This window comes from Salmo salar, chromosome ssa16, assembly GCF_905237065.1.
Source record: "Salmo salar chromosome ssa16, Ssal_v3.1, whole genome shotgun sequence".
NCBI classification, from domain to species: Eukaryota; Metazoa; Chordata; class Actinopteri; order Salmoniformes; family Salmonidae; genus Salmo; species Salmo salar.
Window position 1 is genome coordinate 15,709,856 of NC_059457.1, and position 16,790 is coordinate 15,726,645.

Genomic DNA, 16,790 nt, shown 5'->3' on the forward strand with positions numbered 1-16,790 from the left:
CCGGAGGGCGAGACGCAGGGCGATCCGGGGGGGCGATGGAAATCCCTCAACAGGGATGGGTCCAAGACGTCCCCCACCGGTACACAGCACCTCTCCTCCAGGCCGTACCCCTCCCAGTCCACGAGGTACTGCAGGCCCCTCATCCGGTGTCTCGAGTCCAGAATGGCCCGTATGGTGTACGCCGGGGACCCCCCGATGTCCAGAGGGGGCGGAGGGACCTCCGGCACCTCACCTTCCTGCAGGGGACCAGCTACCACCGGCCTGAGGAGAGACACATGAAACAAGGGGTTAATACGGTAATAGGAAGGGAGTTGTAACCTATAACACACCTCGTTTATCCTCCTCAGGACTTTGAAGGGCCCTACACACTGCGGCCCCAGCTTCCGGCAGGGCAAGCGGAGGGGCAGGTTCCGGGTCGAGAGCCAGACCCTGTTCCCCGGTATGAACACGGGGGCCTCACTGCGGTGGCGGTCAGCGCTCCTCTTCTGCCGTCCACTGGCTTGTTTCAGGGATTCCTGGACGGCTCTCCAGGTCTCCTTGGAGCGCTGCACCCACTCCTCCACCGCAGGAGCCTCGGTCTGACTCTGGTGCCATGGTGCCAGGACCGGTTGGTAACCCAAAACACACTGAAAGGGTGATAGGTTAGTAGAGGAGTGGCGGAGTGAGTTCTGGGCCAACTCTGCCCATGGGATGTGCCTAGCCCACTCCCCTGGCCGGTCCTGGCAATACGACCGCAGAAACCTGCCCACCTCCTGGTTCACCCTCTCCGCTTGCCCATTACTCTCAGGGTGATAACCGGAGGTCAAGCTGACCGAGACCCCCAGACATTCCATAAACGCCTTCCATACCCTGGATGTGAACTGGGACCCTCGATCAGAGACAATGTCCTCCGGCACCCCGTAGTGCCGGAAGAGGGGCTGTAACTTCCCTCTCGGAAGGTGCCTAGGATCCTTACTCTGGGCGCATACCGAACAGGAAGAGACGTAGACCCTAACCTCATTAGCCAAGGTGGGCCACCAGTACTTCCCCCTGAGACCCCGCACTGTCCTCGCCACACCCGGATGACCCGAAGAGGGTAGAGTGTGGGCCCACCGAATCAATTGATCCCGAACACCAAGCGGCACGTACAAGCGACCCGTGGGACACTGTGAAGGTGCAGGTTCCACCCTTAACGCCCGCTCGATGTCCGGGTCCACCTCCCATACCACCGGTGCCACCAGCCTAGACGCTGGAATGATGGGAGTCGGATTGATGGGCCGGTCCTCTGTGTCATAGAGACGGGACAGCGCGTCGGCCTTCGTGTTCAGGGAGCCCGGTCTGTAGGAAATAGTAAACCTGAAACGGGTGAAGAACATAATAAACGAAAAGGGGGAAAAGGGAATAAGTGGCAGCTAGTAGGCCGGCGACGACGACCGCCGAGCGCCACCCGAACAGGAGGGGGAGCTACCTACGGTAGGAGTTGTGACATGTGCTTCTTCTTGAGCCACTCCTTTGTTGCCTTGGCTGTGTGTTTTGGGTCATTGTCATGCTGGAATACCCATCCACGACCCATTTTCAATGCCCTAGCTGAGGGAAGGAGGTTCTCACCCAAGATTTGACGGTACATGGCCCCGTCCATCGTCCCTTTGATGCGGTGAAGTTGTCCTGTCCCCTTAGCAGAAAACACCCCCAAAGCATAATGTTTCCACCTCCATGTTTGACGGTGGGGATGGTATTCTTGGGGTCATAGGCAGCATTCCTCCTCCTCCAAACACAGCGAGTTGAGTTGATGTCAAAGACCTCCATTTTGGTCTCATCTGACCACAACACTTTCACCCAGTTGTCCTCTGAATCATTCAGATGTTCATTGGCAAACTTCAGACGGGCATGTATATGTGCTTTCTTGAGCAGGGGGACCTTGCATGGCGCTGCAGGATTTCAGTCCTTCACGGCGTAGTGTGTTACCAATTGTTTTCTTGGTGACTATGGTCCCAGCTGCCTTGAGATCATTGACAAGATCCTCCCGTGTAGTTCTGTGCTGACTGCTCACCGTTCTCATGATCATTGCAACTCCACGAGGTGAGATCTTGCATGGAGCCCCAGGACGAGGGAGATTGACAGTTCTTTTGTGTTTCTTCCATTTGCGAATAATCGCACCAACTGTTGTCACCTTCTCACCAAGCTGCTTGGCGATGGTCTTGTAGCCCATTCCAGCCTTGTGTAGGTCTACAATCTTGTCCCTGACATCCTTGGAGAGCTCTTTGGTCTTGGCCATGGTGGAGAGTTTGGAATCTGGTTGATTGATTGCTTCTGTGGACAATGTCTTTTATACAGGTAACAAACTGAGATTAGGAGCACTCCCTTTAAGAGTGTGTTCCTAATCTCAGCTCGTTAGCTGTATAAAAGACACCTGGGAGCCAGAAATCTTTCTGATTGAGAGGGGGTCAAATACTTATTTCCCTCATTAAAATGCAAATCAATTTATAACATTTTTGACATGTTTTTTTCTGGATTTCTTTGTTGTTATTCTGTCTCTCACTGTTCAAATAAACCTACCATTACAATTATAGACTGATCATGTCTTTGTCAGTGGGCAAATGTACAAAATCAGCAGGGGATGAAATACTTTTTTCCCTCACTGTGTAGCGATAAATTATATGTATAGCGATAAATGATATGTATAGCGGTAAATGATATGTATAGCGATATGTAACTGTATTCATTCCCCCCCCATCGCTAGCTGACACACAGAGTGACTGCTCCCCACCCCCACACTCCTCTGGTTGAGCTCAATCCCTGGCTGGCTGACAGGGTGACACGCAGGCTGACTGCTCCCTAGCGCTCTGGTTGAGCTCTATCTCTAGCTGGCTGACTGGCTTGCTGGCTGGCTGGTTGACCCTTTCTGATACCCAAACCACAGATATAGAGGTTCACCCACCACCACCCCCATGTGCCCCCCTGTAAAGATGGCATCCCCTCAACCTCTCTGGCCCCTCAACACAACACAGCCAAACAGTACATTAGCCAGCGAAAGAGAGCTGGTATTACCGGGCCTAGCTTACAAGAGATTGAGAGCTCTGAGAGCTAAACCCCCACAGATTTAATGGCATGGTCCAGCCTCTTCCCTGGCCAACATCTCTCCATGACTCCCAAGGTCAGGCTAAAGCAGAGGACACTGCGGTGCAGACTCTCTGAATGGAACTACAAAGTGGGGCAGAGTAATTATTGGGCATGGTGAATAGATTGAGAGAGGAATGTCTATCTCTCCTTCGACCAAAGATCCGTCCGAAATGGCACCCAATTCCCTACAAGAGCCATGGTCATAAGTAGTGCACTATATAGGGAATAGGGTACCGTTTCAGATGGAACCCAAGGCCTTGCTGCTGTGTTTCATTCTGCAGCAGTCGTTAGAGGAATTCAGATAGGACAAACTTCCAAATGCTATGTGTTGCGTTGTCGAGTCAAGACCGCAGCCTATTGATTGGTTCCGTCAGTGATGAATCCTCAATTAAGAGTTGTCTGTGGCAGGAGCTGTGGGGGAGTCTGTCCTGCGCATGCTTGACACACACACACACACACTATCCTGGACTTGATGAAGTATGCCTCTGTTGGTGACCGGCAGCACTGTGTGTCCGGTATTGCTATGCGACGGTCTCTGCAGTGATAAAAAGACTGGGGGAGAGAGAGATGGAGAGGGAGGGACTGTGGAGAAGGAGAGGAAAAGAGAGGGGTAAAGAAACAGGGAAACAGAGAGATGGAGAGAGAGATGGATGAATGGAGACAGTTTGAGACAGTTTGGACTGGTGCAGTGGGCAGCACCATGAAGGGGCACTCTGTCGGGCGCACCCCAACGCTCTGTACCCATCACCCCTCCATGGGGGCCCAGACTGCAGGAATGCCAGGGCGGTAGCCATCCCAGGGCTCCGGAGGGGAGAGGGGGGTAGACCAGCCGGGGCACTCTGCCAAACGGTGTCTGCCTGGTACTTAATTAACTCTAAAGCAGGAAAACTGTGGGCCACTCTCGCCTTGCATATCAACGAGCCCAGTGCTTTCTATAAGCATCTTAATGAGACAGGTTCCCCTTTGTGAGCCAACGGACCACTATTCAGTTCAGCCAGAAGGGTTGAGGAGGATTGAGGAGCCCTCTCTCTGTCTTTCTTTCATATGATCATATGTAGGAGTTTTCTTCGTAAACATGAAGACTGAATGAATGCCCACCACAGCTTTTTTTTCTATGTGGAGATGCAAGCCTCTTTGAGACTCCCCTATTGTTCTCGGTCTGTGGTTCACCTCCAAAGGGATGGGTGAAGGGGGGGGGGCAATCAGACTATTCAACTCTGGTTCTTCTCTGATTCTACTGCCTCGCAGAAAGATGGAGAAAGAGTTGAGACAGAAAGGCAGTTTTAGCGTGTGTTCTTGGTCATGAATGTAAGACATTTTCTTGCTCATACATTCCAACACCCTGATCCACTGACTACTGAGGGAAATGTATCCTAATCATCTTTGACTGGTTTCCAGTGCTACCCCTAACTCCTGCAGACATGCACTGCACATGAGTACATTGTTCACGGTTCTATTCTTATGCCATCTATGAGAAGGTCACGCAAGCAAACCCTTTCTGTAGACAAGCTTTATAAAAAGCCCTGGGGAGCATTCACCAACCCTCCACCAGCCCTGTCTCTGCTCTGCACTGACATCTAGTGGCAGGACAGCAATACGCTCAACGTGCACTAGTGAGACTGCAGAGTCAGTTACAGAGTATCAGGGCTCTGTCTAAGATATTACCAATTCATAATCGTAGTCTCTTGAATGTGGGTAAAACTCCTGTGAAAGAGCTTGAGCTTAGTTCTACTATATATGTACACTCCTGGGCCCAGATTCACAAAACCTTCTTAAGAAGAAATTTCTTCTTAACTGCTATTTTTTCCTTAACTATAGACTTAAGAATAAAGTTAAGCAAAGTTGCTATTCCTCAAAAAGGTTCTTGTACATTTGATTGCGCTATTTCTTATGTTTCTCCTTAAGCAAAAAGTTAAGAAGAAATGAGATTGTTGGAAATAAAGTTGATGGAAATGTTGTTCATTTCAAGATAGCTAAACCCTTGTCTTAAACTCAGGGCAGTGAGAGAAGAAGCTCATGAAAGCAATTGAACATGTTTAATTCCCTCACAAACTTCCTCTGAAAGTTTCAGTATTGATATTTTAGATGCAAGAACATGTTTTAGAACAGTCATCTCAGTAAGAAATATGCTAACATGATTGCCATTGCTAGCTAGATAGCTTGCTAAAACCTTTGCAGAGCAACAAACATCTCAAGACGATTTGTAAGAAGATATTTGAGAAGTTCGTAAGAAAATCATTAAACCTTAAGATATTTTTGGAGAATTGCGCTTACGAACTATCTTATGAACTTCTTTTTTTTTTATTAACAAGCTTCTTAAGTTTTTTGCGTAAGAACGAAGTGTTTTGTGGATCTGGGCCCTGCTGTCTGAGCCCTCACGGAGAGGTGGAGTATCAGCCTTGGATCCAGAGTATGGATGGTAGACAGGGGAATAACACTGTGTGTGCTTGCAGATAGTACCATGTATTTAGTAGTCCACGTGACACCATAACCCTGTCTCTTAAGCTTCACTTTCTCCACGGTGATATTGTTACTCGTCAGGCGTAGTGTGTTGATGAGAGGTGATGCGGGACACAGAGGTCCGCTCTGATCCATTCTGCTGAGTTCACTGTGTGATGAGAGGAGAGGATAGCAGGCCTGCCTGGGTTATTAGATTTGTGTGTGTGTGTGTGTGTGTGTGTGTGTGTGTGTGTGTGTGTGTGTGTGTGTGTGTGTGTGTGTGTGTGTGTGTGTGTGTGTGTGTGTGTGTGTGTGTGTGTGTGTGTGTGTGTGTGTGTGTGTGTGTGTGTGCGTGTGTGTGTGCGGGGCGTGTGTTGGGACCTATTGTATATTTCATCAGGCCCATCAATCCCCTGGCTAACGGCTACACTGTCTGTCACACAGGGACTACTTCACAGCCAGGCTAGCCATCACAACAAGACAAACGTTATCCCCTCAGAAGACAGGAGGCTGCAGCACATGCAACATGTGCCAAGAGCAAGGTGCATCTAGTGCACAGACAGGGAGGCAGTAAGTGTACACACTGCAGTAGACAAAGGCTTAACAAAACCCATAGTATACACACACACACACGCCAGGGTCAAACCATTGGTCTGCATGTGAATACAGATTCATGACTGCAGGGAATCTCTTACAGGTCACTCTCTTATAGGGATGAGCATGCTGAAGTAGACAAGTATTCTGTGTTTTGGATTCTTTGAGAAAACGTCACTTAAAATTGTAGCTCTTCTCCTGTATGCTTTTAGTGCAATACTGGCAGTGTGTTGTATTCGAATATGCAAATGATGCCGAGACCCCATACTGAGAACAAAACAATATTACGTGTTTGCCTCACTCCCTCTCCCTTAGTTCTGGTGCCGATTTTAACAAAGCATCCCCACAACACGTTTTCCAACAGTTCAACATCCGACTGGTTGTGTCGTTTTAATTCATAACAGATAAGTGGGACAAACAAGCATCTGCACTGGGCCCATATTCAGAAAGTGTATCAGAGTGCTGATCTAGGATCAGGTTCCCTCTGTCTACACAATCTTATTCATTATGATCTAAAAGGGTACAGTTATTAAGTGTGGTTGAATGAAGTGTGCTCAGCTACGTTGCAGTAGGCCTACCATGGATTCATTCCCCAGATCGATGTGAAAGGAAGTCAATGCTTTGAGTCTAAAGTCACACTGGCTGATGTTTAGTATTATAGAACTGTGATGAGTTAAGCTCTCTCTCACACACGCACACACACACACTGTCCTTGTGGAAACCAAACAATTGATTCCCATTCAAAATCCTATTTTCCCTAACCCCCTAAACCTTACCCTAACCCTTAACCTAACCTTAACCTTAAACCCAAACCTCTAACCCTAACACCTAAACGTTTTTCCCTGTGGGGACTGGCAAAATGTCCCCACAAGGATAGTTAAAACCCAAATCAGATCAATAGTGAAGATCAATGCACAGCAGAACTGAAACCCTCGTCACATCTCCTTCTTTCTGTCAGTCTGTCAAGCTTTTTTTTGTTGTTGTTCTGTAGAAGATTGCGAACAAGTGAACTGGAAGAAGATGAAAGGCAGTTTTTCAGATAAAACGACTCGTTTGTATGGAGAAGCACGCAGTTCAAGGAGAGTGTGTTTTTAAGGAACCATACTCACATACCCTCTCTCACGCAGACACGCCACGGACACACACACACACACACACACACACACACACACTTTGCATTTCCGGTACCCTGTTGGTCAGGGATCATAGTTCAGGGTAAAGTTTTAGCAATTTATTAAGATGTCAGTCATGTGTCAATGTTAGCATCTGACACAGTAATGTGAAGGAGTCTGAGGTTGTTAAGACGTGTCAGACAAATCAATGCAGCTGTCGCCGTGCACTGCTAGGGTGTTTCTTGTGGCGGCTTTGAAGTTTACACTAGTAGCTAAGACAACGGACAGTGCTTATTTAGCAGATGTCAATCAGCTACCCACAGGGAATCACGTCATTTCATTATAGCAGAGAGAATGGATAAGATGTCACCAAAGCCTCTCATATAAAATGATCAATTATATAAAATCTCAGTTGGTTTCTTTCTTTTCAGGGCTTTTTCGGTGTTCACACGGACCTGATTCACAAGTATGGGAGAGTATGTGGGTAAGTGACTGACACTTCTCTGCATTGACATCATAGCCAAGTCATACACCAAAACCAAGTCATACAGGACACTCTTATTGACTTGTCCAGTGTCTAAAATGTCCTCTGTCAGACGTGTTAGAAGTATCAGTGAAGCTCGTGAAAAACTAGGCTGGTCCCAGATCTGTTTGTGCTTGTCTTGCCAAACAATGATGTGACAATGACCGTAAGAATTGGCAAGACAGCACAAACTGATCTGGGACCAGGCTAGTGAAAAGCAACACTATAAGATTAAAAAGAAGCTTCTTGGAAGACTTATGCCAGTGCCACACACTTAGATGTGCAGCTAGATTAGCTCTGCGTTGATTATACAGGCCTGCTTATGGAAGACAGATTTCTTTCTTAAGAGCACTTCAAAGGGAGTAGGCTACTCTCTTTCTTTCTGTATGTAAAAGGTTGGAGGAGTAGAGCGGGGATAATTGGTTTCGCTATGGCTGGATTTCCTGCCATGGCAGGAAAAGCAAACTTAAGCCAGAATGCACGGATATATGCCAAAATACATTACTACAGCCTTCAGTAAGAGTGGTACACTACCTTGATACGTCGTTTTTCCAGAAGAAAGAGGCTCATGGCACATTGATTGAACCCGTCGTCTCAGAACGCCCCCCTATCAACTTATCAAAGTTGAAAGCACTCAGCGCTAGAACGAAGTCTTTCAAAGTGTCTTTATTTTTCATATGAGACATAGAGTTGAAGTCAGAAGTTTACATGCACCTTAGCCAAATACATTTGAACTCAGTTTTTCACAATTCCTGACATTTAGTCCTAGTAAAAATTCCCTGTCTTAGGTCAGTTAGGATCCCCACTTTATTTTAACAATGTGAAATGTCAGAATAATAGTAGAGAGAAGGATTTATTTCAGCTTTTATTTCTTTCATCACATTCCCAGTGGGTCAGAAGTTTACATACACTCAATTAGTATTTGGTAGCATTGCCTTTAAATTGTTTAACTTGGGTCAAAAGTTTCAGGTAGCCTTCCACAACCTTCCCACAATAAGTTGGGTGAATTTTGTCCCATTCCTCCTGACAGAGCTGGTGTAACTGAGTCAGGTTTGTAGGCCTCCTTGCTCGCACACACTTTTTCAGTTCTGCCCACAAATCTTCTATAGGATTGAGATCAGGGCTTTGTGATGGCCACTCCAGTACCTTGACTTTGTTGTCCTTAAGCCATTTTGCCACAACTTTGGAAGTATGCTTTGGGTCATTGTCCATTTGGAAGACCCATTTGCAACCAAGCTTTAACTTCCTGACTGATGTCTTGAGATGTTGCTTCAATATATCCACATAATTTCCCATCCTCATGATGCCATCTATTTTGTGAAGTGCACCAGTCCCTCCTGCAGCAAAGCACCCCCACAACATGATGCTGCCACCCCCGTGCTTCACGGTTGGGATGGCGTTCTTCGGCTTGCAAACCTCCCCCTTTTTCCTCCAAACATAACGATGGTCGTTATGGCCAAACAGTTCTATTTTTGTTTCATCAGACCAGAGGACATTTCTCCAAAAAGTACGATCTTTGTCCCCATGTGCAGTTGCAAACCGCAGTCTGGCTTTTTTATGGCGGTTTTGGAGCAGTGGCTTCTTCCTTGCTGAGTGGCCTTTCAGGTTATGTCGATATAGGACTCATTGTACTGTGGATATAGATACTTTTGTACCTGTTTCCTCCAGCATCTTCACAAGGTCCTTTGCTGTTGTTCTGGGATTGATTTGCACTTTTCTCACCAAAGTACGTTCATCTCTAGGAAACAGAAAGCGCCTCCTTCCTGAGCGGTATGACTCGGTGGTCCCATGGTGTTTATACTTGCGTACTCTTGTTTGTACAGATGAACGTGGTACCTTCAGGCGTTTGGAAATTGCTCCCAAGGATGAACCAGGCTTGTAGAGGTCTACAATTGTTTTTCTGAGGTCTTGGCTGATTTCTTTTGATTTTCCCATGATGTCAAGCGAAGAGGCACTGAGTTTGAAGGTAGGCCTTGAAATACATCCACAGGTACACCTCCAATTGACTCAAATGATGTCAGTTATCCTATCAAACGCTTCTAAAGCCATAACATCATTTTCTGGAATTTTCCAAGATGTTTAAAGGCACAGTCAACTTAGTGTATGTGAACTTCTGACCCACTGGAATTGTGATACAGGGAATTATAAGTTAAATAATCTGTCTGTAAACAATTGTTGGAAAAATTACTTGTGTCATGCACAAAGTAGATGTCCTAACCGACTTGCCAAAACTATAGTTTGTTAACAAGAAATGTGTGGAGTGGTTGAAAAATGAGTTTAATGAATCCAACCTAAGTGTATGTAAACTTCCGACTTCAACTGTAGGTGTAAATAGTTTCTCTGCTAACAAAATTCACCATGAATATGCTCAGGCAGAAATATTTGTGATTTGTATTTTGGAAACTAAAATACAGCAGGACCATACAATGGCAGGTGAAACTACACCTTAACTTAGCAAACACACAAATGGAATGATATGCATTCATGCATTTGTATAGTTACGATGTTGCGACTGTAACACACAGAGGAGCCTGCATAGCGACTAGTTGGTCTGAGTAGCCAGGCCAGAGTGGTGATAATGTTACCCATGCAGGCTATGGAAAGGAACTCACTTCCGGGCCAGATAACTAAACCATTACCCGTCCAGTGTCACAGCCTGGTGCAGTCATAAACAGACAAATGGAGTGTTAAATGTCCTTCTTTTAAAAGGAGGTCAGAGTCCTCCCTCTAATACTGCTGGACCATTACCCCGTACTATTTAAACCCTGCTACATGTGGAGTAACATTAGCTTTGCGACTGGGGACAAGACTAGGGCAACATCTTCTGTAGCCTTTCATGTCGTCCAGAGTTCATGGCCATTCAAATAATGTCTCAGAGTGCTGATATAGGATCAGCTCCCCCCCCGTCCATATAATCTTAGTCATTATGATCGAAAAGGCAACACTGATCCTGGATCAGCACTCCTACTCTGAGACGCTTTGTTTTATGGGTCCAGGAGTTGTTTGTGAATCTGTCCCTCAACCAAGAATGCTGACTTAGAAGTGTTGAGAGGAATTGGCTGTAGTTAATGTAACTATTTACAGCTGTTGTAGTGGTCTGAATGGCTATAAACACCCTGCATCTATCAGAGGCAACGTGTTTGTCTGTAAGTATTAGAACAACTATAACAGGAATAGAGATTGGCCACAGGCTGAGCTGGATTAGTGTGTCACTGTAGGAATGAGACACTGCCATAGGAGCAGCAGGAATAGCTGTCTGCTTTTTGATGAGCCCTGATGAGGGATGGGTGTGTGTGTGTGTGTGTGTGTGTGTGTGTGTGTGTGTGTGTGTGTGTGTGTGTGTGTGTGTGTGTGTGTGTGTGTGTGTGTGTGTGCGTGTGAGTAACTGTGGGGAGCCAGGGATGAGCACGGTACTCTTAATTCATACTGACAGACAGTCTCAGTGCTCCACTGTGACTCCCCATACAGCCCCTCGCTCAGGGCTGAATATCATATTTATACTAGCTACCTTTAACCAGCACTGTATTCCACTGATGATTGGAAACCTTAGACTCTCCAATAAATGAGGCGCTTTTAAAACCTCCAATATTCCTAGATGTATTGTATCTCTTATTTGCCTGGAAGATTTAATATCCAATTATCAATCTGCGGTGTCTAATTATCTACAAAGAAAAAATGCATTTGAAATGTACTTTCATTAAAATAGCACTTAACAAGATGGAGTTCCTGTGAGAGAGGACTTTCTCCTTACCTTTTAACCTTGGCTTTATAGCACCAGGCATTAGCCCTCCACTCAGCCTTGTGAAGAATCTCCTATAGCCTATGTCCTATAACATAGTGAGATAGGACTGAGCAGTTAGTCAGTGTTTCCTGGCTAGCATTGCAGTGAATTGAGGCAATCCTGACAGAGAGGACTAGCCTAGAACAATAAAGAGTGGTGCTGTAGGAAACAAACAAAGCCATGACTTTGCTCCTTTAAATCCTGTGGTTAGTCAAGCCCATGGCAGCTAGAGTGGTCCAAGTCTAAGGTGTGTGGGTGTGGTTTTGAGTATATTCCTCCCCAGGCCTCACTTCCTCTGTGATGACCACCACTTTTGATTGGCGTCCTGTTATTTATTCATGCTAGCCCCACAGCCGTTTGTGTGTGTGTGGTGTATGTGTGTCTGTTTGTGTGTGTGTGTGGTGTTTGTGTGTGTGTGTGTGTGTGTGTGTGGTGTATGTGTGGTGTGTGTGGGTGTGTGGCTGTGTGTGTGAATGCGTGCAAACAAATGTGTCTGGCATGTCATCCTGTCCTGTGTTGTCTCTCCAGATACTATTTAGGCCGGAGGCCCGTGGTGGTGGTAGCTGACCCTGACATGCTCAGACAGATCATGGTAAAGGACTTCAGCACCTTCCCCAACAGAATGGTAAGTCAACGAGGAAAATGCTCGGAAGTTTACATACACTTAGGTTGGAGTCATTAAAGCTAGTTTTTCAACCACTCCACACATTTCTTGTTAACAAACTATAGTTTTGGCAAGTCGGTTAGGACATCTACTTTGTGCATGACACAAATGATTTTTCCAACAATTATTTACAGACAGATTATTTAACTTATAATTCACTGTACAGTTCCAGTGGGTCAGAAGTACATACACTAAGTTGACTGTGCCTTTAAACAGCTTGGAAAATTCCAGAAAATGATGTCATGGCTTTAGAAGCTTCTGATAGGCTAATTGACATCATTTGAGTCATTTGGAGGTGTACCTGTGGATGTATTTCAAGGCCTACCTTCAAACTCAGTGCCTCTATGCTTGACATCGTGGGAAAATCAAAAGAAATCAGCCAAGACCTCAGAAAAAACTTTGTAGACCTCTACAAATCTGGTTCATCCTTGAGAGCAATTTCCAAACGCCTGAAGGTACCACGTTCATCTGTACAAAGAATAGTACGCAAGTATAAACACCATGGGACCACGCAGCCGTCATACCGCTCAGGAAGGAGATGCGTTCTGTCTCCTAGAGATAAACGTACTTTGGGGTGAAAAGTGCAAATCAATCCCAGAACAACAGCAAAGGACCTTGTGAAGATGCTGGAGGAAACAGGTATAAAAGTATTTATATCCAGAGTAAAACGAGTCCTATATCGACATAACCTGACAGGCCGCTCAGTAAGGAAGAAGCCACTGCTCCAAAACTGCCATAAAAAAGCCAGACTATGGTTTGCAACTGCACATGGGGACAAAGATCATACTTTTTGGAGAAATGTCCTCTGGTCTGATGAAACAGAAATAGAACTGTTTGACCATAATGACCATCATTATGGAGGAAAAAGGGGGAGGCTTGCAAGCCGAAGAACGCCATCCCAACCGTGAAGCACGGGGGTGGCAGCATCATGTTGTGGGGGTGCTTTGCTGCAGGAGGGACTCGTGCACTTCACAAAATAGATGGCATCATGAGAAGGAAAATTATGTGGATATATTGAAGTAACATCTCAAGGCATCAGTCAGGAAGTTAAAGCTTGGTCGCAAATGGGTCTTCCAAATGGAGAATGACCCCAAGCATACTTCCAAAGTTGTGGCAAAATGGCTTAAGGACAACAAAGTCAAGATATTGGAGTTGTCACGGGTGTCGTAAGGATTAGACCAAAATGCAGCGGGAATGTGTATACTCATCTTCTTTTATTCGGCAGAAAGAAGGAAAACCGAAACAAAACACACGTATACAAAAATAACGACGATAACAGTCTTGTCAGGCACACAGTTAAACAAGAAACAACTACCCACAAAATCCCATAGAAAAACACCCCTACTAAATAGGACCTTCAATTAGAAGCAACTAGGAGCAGCTGCTTCCAATTGAAGGTCAACCCAACAAACACCACATAGAAATAGACATACTAGAACATAACCCAACAAACCCCGAAACACTCTAAACAAACACCCCTCTCAAAACAGAACATAGCCCAACAAACCCCGAAACACTCTAAACAAACACCCCTCTCAAAACAGAACATAGCCCAACAAACCCCGAAACACTCTAAACAAACACACCCCTGCCACGTCCTGACCAAACTACAATAACAAATAGCCCCTTATGCTGGTCAGGACGTGACAGGAGTGGCCATCACAAAGCCCTGACCTCAATCCCATAGAAAATGTGTGGGCAGAACTGAAAAAGTGTGTGCGAGCAAGGAGGCCTACCAACCTGACTCAGTTACACCAGCTCTGTCAGGAGGAATGGGCCAAAATTCACCCAACTTATTGTGGGAAGCTTGTGGAAGGCTATCCGAAACGTTTGACCCAAGTTAAACAATTTAAAGGCAATGTTACCAAATGCTAACTGAGTGTATGTAAACTTCTGACCCACTGGGAATGTGATGAAAGAAATATAAGCTTTAAAAAAATCCCTCTCTCTACTATTATTCTGACATTTCACATTGTTAAAATAAAGTGGTGATCCTAACTGACCTAAAACAGGGAATTTTTACACGGATTAAATGTCAGGAATTGTGAAAACTGAGTTTAAATGTATTTGGCTAAGGTGTATGTAAACTTCCAACTTCAACTGTATGCAATAAAAAGTAATTGTTATCAAAAACAACCATTTTAGGTCCAAAATCAATTAAAACATATATATTTTTTTGTAACAAAATATGTACACATTTGCAGGAGCTCTCTGCCTAGGATGCTACCAAGGCACCATCAATTGTATTTTGAATTATCAATGGATAAATACTGCCTAATACAGTATATAGAGTAGAGTTTAACCAGACCTGGGTTCAAATACTATTTTGGGTATTTGAATTACTTTCAAGACATTAAATATAATTTTTTTGACAAGACAAGTGGTTGAGTATTTAAGCAAAAAGGCATGAGAACCCGAGGATTATTGTGTGAATAACTCCTGACTAATGGCTGTTCTTAGGCCCGACGCGAAGCTAAGGGCCCGGGAAACAGCCCTCAGGAGGGTGTTATTCACAATAATTCCCGGGTTTGAGGGCCTTATTGCTTTTATAAAACGGTTGCGAACAAAATAAAAAAGATTAACAACATATTTTTATTAAAACGTTATTTTAATGAGTAAATTCATTTTATTTCATCCTTCCACCGTACGATATAGTCTGTTAGTTCTGAGATTCTGAAGCTGCTAGCCAAATTGGATTCGATTGGCATGGTTGTTAGCGAAGCAGGCTGGTCGTCCGTTCTAAGGAAAAAGGTTGCCATGCACGCTGGCTACTTCTGCTTTGCTAGCTAGCCAACTAACGCTAACATACGATCACATCAAGCAGCTGAAATGACAGCAAATTAGGTGCATTTTTGTTTGTTTTAACTTAGTTTTTATTGCCATTTATTTGCATATATCCATAATAATGATCCTGATAAATGAATTTGCCTGGCTCAGAGAAGCTGTCAATCTCACCCCGATGCGTTCATTCTCTATATGGGAAGGTGGAGATTGCAACAAAAAATCGGCAACATTGTTACACAGGTACGGAGCGGCAGGCAGCAAGGTTTAGACAAACCCCAATGTTGCAAACCAAATGCTAGGCTACAATCATGGAGAAATAATTTCTAGACACTATTTTCCAGTGGAGATTAAGTTTATGAATTGCCTAGCTGGGCTGTGTGACAGTGGATGCATATTCATAATCCAAATGGAACTGTTAACAGGCATTACCCAGGGAGATTGTCGTGAATAACTCCCTGCTATCAACCAATCAGTATCCAGGATCCAAACAACCCGGTTTTATAATGGAATGTATTTGGAAATACACTTAAAAAGTATTTGAAAATACTCAAATACACAGACTCGAATACACTCCCATGCGTTTAACCCAGGCATTTGAAAATAGTATTTGAAATAAGTATTTGAAAATACTTTCAAGTAGTAGGCTATCAATAGGATATAAGTAATTGTTTCGGGCATAATTATTTGAAAATACTCAAAAACACAGAAAATAAGTATTTAAATAACAAATAATCAAATACACATGTATTGGAACTCTGATTTTAACACCAATCCACCAGAAATGTTGTGCACCAATGACCCAGAAATCTTGTGGTATGTATGCAGCACACACACACACACACACACACACACACACACACACACACACACACACACACACACACACACACACACACACACACACACACACACAGCCCTCCGATCCAGGGGGATACAGGAGATTATTGACATTTTTACCTGTTTGATTTAGTGAATTTGACTCAGATGGTGTTTACTTGCCCACTTCCTGTATGACCAAGCTCCTGACTCATTGTTCACTTAACAACCACTCTAGCAGTAGATGTGGATATCGTGCTGAGATGTGGATGTATTATGGAGATGTGGCACACGCTGTGTTTCTGAGTGGTGTATTGCTAGTGCGCTGTTGGTATGTGTGTGTGTGTGTGTGTGGTTCAGAGCCTTTACACACCATCTGCAACCAGCAGCAGGAGCAGACCCATAAAGAAAGTCTCCATGGAGGCAGAGAAACAAACACAAGTCACTGTAATTCTGTGGCCGCAAATATGTGGCTATACAAAGCCAAATATATATGGCATAAGCACTCTAAACTACCGAACAACACTTGTCCTTTCCAAATATTTTATTGTGTTAGAGCACTAATAAATTCTTACCGACAGAACATTGCCAAGACACACAGATGAATAAATGATTATGTTTATTACATTTTGTCTGGAATGTCAATGGAAAATGCTAATAAATGAAAATGATGGATACTGTTTACACCAGTAAACACATCACAATACCACATGAAAGTTACAGTATTGTCAGCCAGAGAGCACCTACATATGTCACCCAATGCTTCATGAACATTTATGATCACTTTATGAACATTTATGAACACTTTTTTAGCATTTATGAACACTTTATGAACACTTAATAAGCATTAATGAACACCAATAGTAAAAGATCAGTGATGTCTTGGAGCTTAAGCCACAATGCTCTGTATTCCACTGGAGTTCTACCTCCAAGTCTTCAGTATTCTAGCATTGCTTCCTGTGTTAGGTTCACCACAGA

At 44.6% G+C, this 16,790-nt stretch overlaps 1 protein-coding gene across 1 annotated transcript in view; it reads left to right on the top strand.

Moving 5' to 3' along the window:
- The window catches only part of thas (Thromboxane-A synthase), a 90,917-nt gene that overhangs the window by 33,446 nt on the left and 40,681 nt on the right, over window positions 1-16,790 (top strand). Inside the window, 2 exon segments of the mRNA NM_001165312.1 lie at window positions 7,676-7,728; window positions 12,077-12,173. Coding sequence (NP_001158784.1) covers window positions 7,676-7,728; window positions 12,077-12,173 — 150 coding nt within the window.